This window comes from Charadrius vociferus, unplaced genomic scaffold (genome assembly GCF_000708025.1).
Source record: "Charadrius vociferus isolate BGI_N301 unplaced genomic scaffold, ASM70802v2 scaffold261, whole genome shotgun sequence".
NCBI lineage: Eukaryota > Metazoa > Chordata > Aves > Charadriiformes > Charadriidae > Charadrius > Charadrius vociferus.
Genome location: NW_009646856.1, coordinates 2,921,323 through 2,931,203, shown reverse-complemented (window position 1 = coordinate 2,931,203; position 9,881 = coordinate 2,921,323). Strand labels below are relative to the sequence as shown.

General features: G+C 40.2%; 1 protein-coding gene across 1 annotated transcript in view; it reads left to right on the top strand.

Annotated features, from left to right (window-relative positions):
* Positions 1 to 4,821: 4,821 nt before the first annotated feature.
* The window catches only part of RRP15 (ribosomal RNA processing 15 homolog (S. cerevisiae)), a 57,320-nt gene continuing 52,260 nt past the window's right edge, over positions 4,822 to 9,881 (top strand). The window contains exon 1 of the mRNA XM_009894348.1: positions 4,822 to 5,272. Within this exon, the coding sequence (XP_009892650.1) occupies positions 4,822 to 5,272 (451 nt within the window). The remainder of the gene's footprint in view (positions 5,273 to 9,881) is intronic.

Below are 9,881 nucleotides of genomic sequence, written 5' to 3'. Positions count from 1 at the left end.
TTGCAGATAAACAGTAAGAACCCTAACGAGATCATTATAATGGATGCATTTCACTAGAATCCCATCTTATGAAAGCATTTGAACACATCTTTGATTTTCCTTAAGTCCTGAAATACTTTGCTGGGTTAAAGCTCAAGGCAGTATTAAATGCAACCGAGTTAATTCTGGTTTATGTATATTTGCGTGTGTGTGAGTAACTCTGTTTAGGTCAAGTAAAATAAATGCACAGACAAGCATGTTAGCAGCAAAGTGACCCTTTAGAAGTCCTAAAAAATTACTCTTGCAGTCCATAGTCCAACATTTAATAATGCTGAACTTGATAAGGGATCTCAGAACATGAAAAAGGAGATCTGAAAGGCACCTTTATAGAAAACAATTGATTTGCTTCATTTCATTGAAATGGCTAATGCTTTGATGGTTCATATTTACAATAGCTTGTCCTGTTCTTCAATGGAGTTGATATGTTGGAGTCTTTAACACCATAAACTTGATCAAAACTTCCTGGGTAATAAACAGAGCGGATTTAAGATGTGAGCCCCCTCCCCATCATGCTACTGCAGCCCATCTGTGTGCCAATTTGTAACTAAAGACATCAAGAAATGTGTTCTTCATGCTCAGATGCCCTTGGTAGTTGAAAATAGTTCTGAGAGCTCAATATGCAAACTGGGTTCAGAGTCTGAAAGACTTCAGAGTGAAAGATTTGACCTTCTGTAGCAAAGGCTGTAGTTTGGCTAAATCCATTACTGAGAGTAGAGCTTTTACACACTTCACAATGCAATCTGGATTTTAAATTTTGCCTGGCTTCACCCACCCCCCACCCCGATTTCTCCCTACTTTTCACCAAAGGGCAAATATCTTCCCATCATCCTAGAATTTACATCAACACGTAAAGTTTACACAATCATATATCATGATATATGATCCACTGTTAAATATGAGAATGTGTTTTCACTGCAAACCCAGTTTTGTTCACTCTGTAAAACATAAATAAATAAGTAAAACAAATATTTGGTAGGGGGGTGGGTGAGGTGTGTGGGGGGGTGATTGAAGGTTTTGTCAGCAGAAAATGGAAACTTTGACTTCTCACTCTCCAGTTTGAACTAGTATTAAATCATTAGAGAACAATTTCCCCCCTCCAAAAGCTGGTTTTGTCTTCTATGAAGGTATGTGTTGGTGTCACCACCACTCACCATCCGCGAGAGCTCCGATCAGATACGCAACGACTCATCAAACGCTCTCCTGAGCAGTTCCTTCACAGGGATGCGGGGCTGGCTCGAGACAGAGGGCAGTCTGCTAAAACTGCACAGAGAGTACCACTCTTGCACACTGTGATCTGTGTGTTGTGGCAGCATGACGGGGCATTTTGGCAGGACTTCTAGGAAGTTTATCTCATCTCATCCGTCTGTCCTCATCCTGTCCATCTGCTCTGTTAATTATTTATTTGCCAAAAACAGTAAACAATGGGATAAAATACTACATAATTCTTAGTCTTGGATTCTTAGTCTTAGTCTTAGTCTTGGATTTGAGATGTAAGTAAATACACTAAGAGCAAGGTTACTTATCTCAGACTTTCTATGCTGGCACATATCACTGACAATGTTTTTTCTCATGCTAAATTTCAAGTAACTTTGAATTTTTAAGCGTGTATTAGCAATCATATTTATGTCTGACTGTTAAAGCTACCTCCTTGCTCGCTATCTCAAGGGTATTTCTGAGACTTAACAATTATAGACCATTTACACAAGAGAATTATAGTTGTAGTAGTTGCTGCCCTCACGTTTCATTTTGTCACTTGTTTGCTTGCAAATCACTGAAGGTACATCTCAAAACATAATTTTAAGCATGGAGATATGCAGATGGGTGTCCAGTGTGATTTTCATACGCACTCAGCATCTGACTCCCATAAAAACAGTAACTTTATAAAGCTGGCTCAGAATCAGAGCCTCCATCACAGATATTTCAGCATCTATATTTCTTTGCATGACTACAGACTTATTAAATTCTCTGAGCAAAACCTGGCCATATTCAAGATATTGCCATTAATGCCTACAAACAAAGACTTCACTTTTTTCTTATCTACTACTGTTACATTTATTAAAAAAAAAAAAAAAAAGGAGAGAAACCAAACAAAAATGCAAGTAATTGAAAAAGCTAATAATAGGCAACAACAGAGAGGTTTTCTTGCAATATGTTTTGCCCAATGTGCTGCTGCGCAGAAGCTTTATGGACTAGTGTTCCTAAATAGGAACCATCTTTTCCCCGTTTGTGCAAGTCTGGCTGTCCTTTTGACTTCCCTAATTGCACGCTTTCTTTTAGCAATATGATTGATTGGATCAAAGTATAGCTTTATTATGTTGTTCTTTTTCTTATAGCATGTTTTCTGAATTGATGGAGATGAAAAAACAGGTTTATTTTCCAATAAAAGTAAGTCTATGTGTCTGGTCTTCAAGAAGGACTATGCTCTCTATCTTTCATTATGTTGCTCAGTACAAATAAATACACCGATTTTTAGTAGAGGGGTTTATATAATAACAAAATTTAACTAATAAGAAAAGCATGGATAAATACTAGAAAGAATTATAACAATGAAATCCCCTCCAAATTAAAGAAAATGTCTAATACGGGTGAGTAGAAAAAAGGGTTAAAAAAAATTGCGAGAATTCAAGAAGCTTAGATGACTTTGGAAACACAGATCAAAAACAAAGAGACTGGAAGTATAATTAACTCCATTACTGCTCAGTCAAATGAAAACAGCTGTGACACCCCGTCTTATTTATGACAGCAGCAAATAGCTCTATTCCCTTGCTGGTTATTGCTGTAGGACAGCAGTGGTTCTACAGCAGGTGAAATAGAAACAAGCTGCTAATATTTATGTCACTAGATCAGGTTATGGATACAAGATTTATGCAAAAGTTCTACAAAAATATCTAAGTAGCTTTTATATCTTCCTGCAGCAATCCTTTTCCAACAGCAAACTAAATATCTCTTTATTAAATATGATTCTACGGTCTGAGTAGTATTGTGGCACAAAGGCAGCTCCCCCACTGCTAAAGATGAGAATGTGTTTTCACTGCAAACCCAGTTTTGTTCACTCTGTAAAACATAAATAAAAAGCCATTTAGGTCTCAAAACCACTCATTTATTTGCAGATCCAAGCTAGACTCTGTCAATGTGGAACAGGATACATGATAGTTTGATAATAGAACTGTTTTGCTGTACTTCAAAGAGCCTGGGCTTGCTTTTAAAAGTATGAAAAGCAAGCAAGAAAAATAGTTTTCAGATTAAAGCCCTTGTTTTATTAGCAAATGCCATTAAATCAGATCCTACTTACTTTGATTTAAAAAATGTGAGTGGGCAGAAGATTTCCTAAAGCGTTTTTTTATCCTGTGGCTTTAATCACTTTGCTTCCTACACCCAATCAGTCTTACTTCTTGCTCAGACAAACTGCCCATTAAATAACGACTGAGGAATAAGATTGTCAATAACAAGACAGAAAATAAAGCAAGTAGGATGTTGCACACTTCACTGCTAACCTTTTTACCCTCTCCCCTGCTCATCAACCTTCCTCCTCCCATTCCCCTCTCGATGCTACCTGTATTCCCCCAGCTCCACGGTGCGTTGACACTCGCTCGCTCCCCACCACAGCACCTACCTGCACCCCCAGAGTTCCAGAACCCTTTATTTCTCCACCCCTCTTCCGTTATGCAGACCTCCCCTCAACAGCCACTGCCTTCCAGGGGCTTTCACAACCTTGTCATCCCTCCCAGAAGAGGTCACCTCCTCCACCTACCCCCCAGATCCCGTGCCAGGGACCTGAGTGGCATGTGAGGCTCCCGGTCCCTCTCCTACTGCAACAGCATATGCCCAAATGCTCCTTCCCACCCCTCCCAGCATCACTCTTCTTCCCCTCTTTAGGGGTGTTCAATATAAAGAGTACCATCAGGAACCGGCCTCTAGGGTACGGCTATGCCGGAATACCTCTACGGTGCTGTGCCACCATCCCTGAGTAACACAGGAATAATGAGTAGCTGAAGCTGGGGATCAGACAGACAGACCCCAAGTGTCTATGTGTCCCCCATCTGGTTCTTGCATATTTTTTTTTAGTACTTCTCCAAAATCAACAATGTTGATAATATTCCCTGTGATCTCTTGGACCCACCAACTGCAAATCCAGACAGAAAAGCCATCCAGATGGCCATAAAAGTTTCAGATGCAGGGAGAAACAAATTTGCCCTTTTTCTGCCACACAAATATACGGATCTAGAAGGTCTGAGACTGCCCCCTAGTTTCACTTTCACTGAAAATAATGTGCAGAGGTCTGCTGAGTGACTACATAGGTATTTAGTTACCTATGAGCACGGCATAGACCGTGGTGAACCTCCCCTGTGGTCTCACCATTATACCTTTACCCAGCCTTTTTGTACCTGTCCACAAGAAACCACAGGTGTGTGCTGGCCTTTAACATCTTGTTACTGACTCGTTTTGAAGACATTTTTTGGTCCTAACTTTGACAATGATTTACGAGAGAGAACACAGGAGTGAAACTCAGGGTGTGAGAAAGCTACGAGCAAAACTCCAGCTGGCCTCAGCGGTACTAAGGTTGAACGGCCAGCAGTGCACAACAGCAACATGGTGCACAACCACCATGTTAAAGACAACTTGGCATTGTCACACTACTGCTGAGCCACTGGTTTCAGCTCTTCCATGATGCAAATGGTTTTCCTCGACTTGGCAAATAATTTATCCAAGTTTTGAGTAACAGTGGGAATATTAGTAGTTTTTAACTTGCAAAGTTGAATTCTCCCTATATTTACTTCCTGCATGACGGAGAAGCAACCCTGGACACCAGTAGGAAATAACGATACAGCAATCATAGTTTCTATCCCTTTTCTTAGTGAACGAAATTCCTCTTTCCTGCCTAGTACAAAGACCCAGATCCACAAGATAATTTGTGCAAGCAACGTAAAGAAAAGTGGTACTAAAATCATCAAAAAGTTAAATGTTTGCCTGGACATCGCTGACATCCCAGATGACTTTCCTGCCACCTTGTCGAAAAAGTCTCCTGGCTCCCTCCGTGCCCCCGCAGCTGCAGCACAGCATCGCCAGGGCAGCCGTGAAGGCAACACGCAGGGCATGGCTGGGCTGGGCTTCCCACGGGGCATTCCCTCTGAACACCCCTCAGAGAGCTCCAGGACAAGCGAGCTGAGCATCCCTGGCAGCTGGAGCCACACGGGGCCTTTCTGCCGCAGCGCCACTCTGAGCAGATTCAAAAGTAGGGTTTTTCCGTTTGGGCTTTGTGGAGAGGGTCAGATTCTAAGAAATATTATGAAATTCCATTTTTGCTTCTTCTGGGTGAGTTATTTTGTTGATGGAAAATTGCAGCCGGCTCTAGGTAGCTGTTTGCTCTGTAAGAACCCCCCCAAGCAAAGAGAAGCATGGGAGACCCAGGGCACAACGAAAGACTGAAGCGGCCAAAAGAAGGGTAGGGTACGAGGGATGCTGCAAAGGGCATGAGCTGGTAAGGCCAAATACCTTCAAATCTTCAGCCAGGAGCTGGACCGTAAGGTACCCGAGGCATCTCCACAGAGAGGGCTGAGATCCCTCAGAAACTAAGGAGCTTTGCACTCTGTTGACCAACAGCTGGAAGAGTGCAGCACCAATAAGATACTTCAAAGGACACCACGAACCCAAGTTTGGGCTGCTGAATCAAGCTCTGAGAGCTGCCAATGAGCCCCGGACCTTCTTCTCAGGAAAATGTCCTTCTCTTGCCTTCTGCAAAAGGTTATGGCCAAACCAAAGAATATGGTTGACATGGTAATATATGCATTGGTACAGCAGACATCTTCACCGCATCATTCTCCCCATTTTGTACATTGCCAATGGCACGACTATAAATTTTCCTACATTCTAATAGCAGAATTAGATGATCCTAACAGTCATTTGTGAAGAAGCATATGAGGCTACCAACAATCAACACAGGAATAAATTATTTTGTAACAGTAATGTCAGATGCACACAGAAAGCAGATTCACTGCTTCTGGCAAAACTTCCCAAATTTGGCCTATAACCTAAAGACACACACAGAAAGCAGATTCACTGCTTCTGGCCCAAATTTGGCCTATAACCTAAAGATACGTAATGTTTAAAAATTAGAAACAAAAGATACAGACTGCCCTGGTACAGGGCAAAGATCTGTTGATCTTTCAGCAACATAATCAAAAGGAGAATGTAGTATATGAGTATGTGTTTTTAGAAATTAAATAGTTGTTCTCTTAAAATAAACATGATGTAATTTAATATAATTTATCCAGAGAGCAGAAATATAATAGTACTCCATCAAAACACAGGAGCTAAAAATAAAATTAAAAAACACATTTGAGTGAGACATACTGTACTTAGCTAAAACAACAGCTAAATGTCAACTTATATTTCTGTATAGGAACATCTTTGACCCGTAAAAGACCACCAAAAATATTTTTGTCTTTAATATAGGGGAGCTAGATTAACTCTATTTAGTGAAAGAAAAAAAAAGAGACTTTTAATTAACAGCTGTAAATTGCTTATTAACCTCAAAATAAATTAATTTCTTTATCTGTCACTAGTCCACATCACTGAGATGGCAATAGTAATTAAAAAACAGATAAACTGTTTAAAAAGTCCATAATTTAATACATTTAGGCAACCTGAATTCTTAAGTGTGCAACAATAGAGATATTAAAAACCACCACCCTGATAAGCTTCTGCTTTAAAGATGAGACCTCATATGCCAACTTTCAACAGAGAGTGATTTCTTAAAGTCAAGTCATAAACCCTAAAACTGGGATTTCATGGAGACACTATAATTTATAATACTTCTGCAGTTTTCAATTATTCAGATGCTCATGGCCCAACAAATTGAATAATGAATGGAGTAATGAATTGAACCCTGACAAGATGATAACAGAAAATATTATAAGTAGTCAATACACAGTGGAACTCACTTACAGAAAGATCCCTCAAAAAAATAACTTGTTTGAAGGACACATTTTCTCCTGAAATCCAAAAGACTTGCAGGAAAATGTGTGCAGGAGTTGCCATTAACAAATAACCGCTAAAGGCATAAACCTGCAGAACAGTATATTTCTAGTGACCGAACTGTGAATCATAATCATAAATAGGCCAGTTATATTTTCTGTGGATGTAGGTTATGCATTTCATTATTGCTTTTTTTTCCCTTCCTCTAATGCCACAGAGAGAGAAAAAGAATGGCCATATAAATTCTTAAACACTTTAGCTGCAGGCTTAGCCTTGGAGGTGTGATGATATTCCACAGCTGCTAAAGCACACAGGTCTTAACAGTATTTAATACATTTGCATCAACACTGCAAGCCAGAAACATAAATAATAAAAATGATAAATATACTATTCAAAAATTATGATGGGTAATGCACGTTTGTATCTCCCTGCTAGTATTTAAAGGAGCAGTGCAGGCAGCCAGCAAATGCCATGTTTAAAAAAAAAAACCCAACAACTACACAAGTTGAAATACCCCCACGGATTAAAACACAACACTATTCTGCATTAAAGATATAGATAAGTTACCCTACATATTGAAATTTTGATGAGACATTGACCACTACTTCAAACTAAGGAAAACAACACTGCCTTCCAAAAACTGACCCTGAACTTTCTGCCAAAATCAAAATAAGCTTTTTATGGAACTTTGGAAAATACTGGACTAACTATAAGAGCAAAAATAAAAATAAAAATAAAAATAAAAATAAAAATAAAAATAAAAATAAAAATCTGTCTCCTGTTGGAATAGATCCAAACCCAAAGCCAGTTATTTGTGGCATGTTTTGCTTGAATCCAGGGTTGGTCTTCAGTGCTGGGTCAATGCTTTTATTGGGTTCACCCTGAAGATCCATATAGCTGTAAATGCTGGAAAAGCTGGAAATAAACTTAACAGCTCGAGACCATTGTGACTGTACTTTTTGCACTATCTATTTTGATTGAGCAAAGAAAACTGGATGGCTTCAGAAGCCCCTGAACTTAGTTACATTGGGTTTCCTACAAGCCAGGGCAAAACCCAAGAAGTTGGGACATCTTAGTAGATATCAAAATTCGTAGACATTTTTGGGCACAGTGGACTTCTCACCCTGTCCTTGTGCTGAACTCCTCTACTTCACAGAACTATTGGGAAAATGTGCTTATTTCAGTGAAATGGCGAAAGAAACTACCCATTTCCAGCATTCTGAAGAAAAAAAAAACAGTAATGCAGTAACCAGCAGAGCCCACATTTCAGTAGCGCCTCTAGGTGCTCCATTCCTATACGGACACTTCTAATGTGCAATGACAGCTCATCAAAAAGCTACATCAATTGGGAAAATAGATCTGCACTTTGGAAGTCTCCAATATTGGCACAACTCCTACCACATGCAGTTCACTACCCTTTCAGAAGCTCTCATGCTCTCACGTTTGTATGAACTCTCCCTGGACCACCTCTGTAAAAATCCACGAGCCGGGCTACAGTGTGCGAGACCACACATGCACAGGCATACCCATCCCTTCTTATCAACTTGAAGGGATTTGGTCAGCTCTCAGCACCTAGAAGACCTGTTCTTATGTCACAGAGAAATTCAGATCTCTGCTGCAATACTGTTAATCCATAATTAATCCAGCTCTGGAGTCCCCAACATAAGAAGGACATGGACCTGCTGGAGCGTGTCCAGAAGAGAGCCGCGAGGATGATCCAAGGGCTGGAGCACCTCTTCTATGAAGAGAGGCTGAGAGAGTTGGGGCTGTTCAGCCTGGAGAAGAGAAGACTCCGGGGAGATCTTATTGTGGTCTTCCAGTACCTAAAGGGGGCATACAGGAGAGCTGGGGAAGGACTTTTTACTAGGGCATGTAGTGATAGGACGAGAGGGAATGGCTTTAAACTGGAAGAGGGCAGGTTTAGATTAAACATTAGGAAGAAATTTTTTACTTTGAGGGTGGTGAGGCACTGGAACAGGTTGCCCAGAGAAGTTGCTGAGGCCCCATCCCTGGAGGTGTTCAAGGCCAGGCTGGACCTGGCCTTGGGCAACCTGGTCTAGTGGGAGGTGTCCCTGCCCATGGCAGGGGGGTTGGAACTCGATGATCTACATGGAACTCGATTAACTACATGGATGGAAGAAATAAAAATATACAAATATCTAAACTGCATGCCTATGATTTTTCTTTACTGATTTCCCCTATAACAGAGAGAAAAACTATCTGGAAGTTTGGACAAGCACTAGCATTGAAAAGGCAAGTCTGCCTTAACATGCAAATGTTTTGAAAGTGAGGCTTTGAAAGGCTTTGAAAATGAGACGCTCTAATAGAATTATTGTAATTACACTTAAAAATCATGTACATTTTTATTTCAGCATTTTCAGTACCTTGCTGGTAGTAAGTGACCTCCAATCCTAAACATGAAATTGTACCCTTTGCCTTTCCATTTTTCTTCAGAAATTGTTTTTCTAACAAGTCAGTCACTGTTCTCTTTCCGCGAGCATTTTTTTCTAGTATTTAACTCATCAGCTGTGGCAGCTTGCGTTGCTTATCAAATCCAATATCCCATTATTGAAATCATGATCTAGCAGTAAAAACACATTGATTTGTGTTTACTGTTAATATTTTACAGCTTAAAGCCCATTTTCCTAGCCAGAATAATGATTTGCTGCTCGATTCTGTCATCTTATCTCATACGGAGTAGCTCCAATGAAGTCAATGGGATGGCTTACTCAGCATGGCGAGACTCAGTGTAGCACAGGGATATGATTCTTAACTAAAGAGAGAAACGTATTTAAAATTCTTCAAAAGTTATCACTATCATCCCTAAGCTCAACTGCTACTGAGGGCAGTGCGAAGTGCCCCCGAGA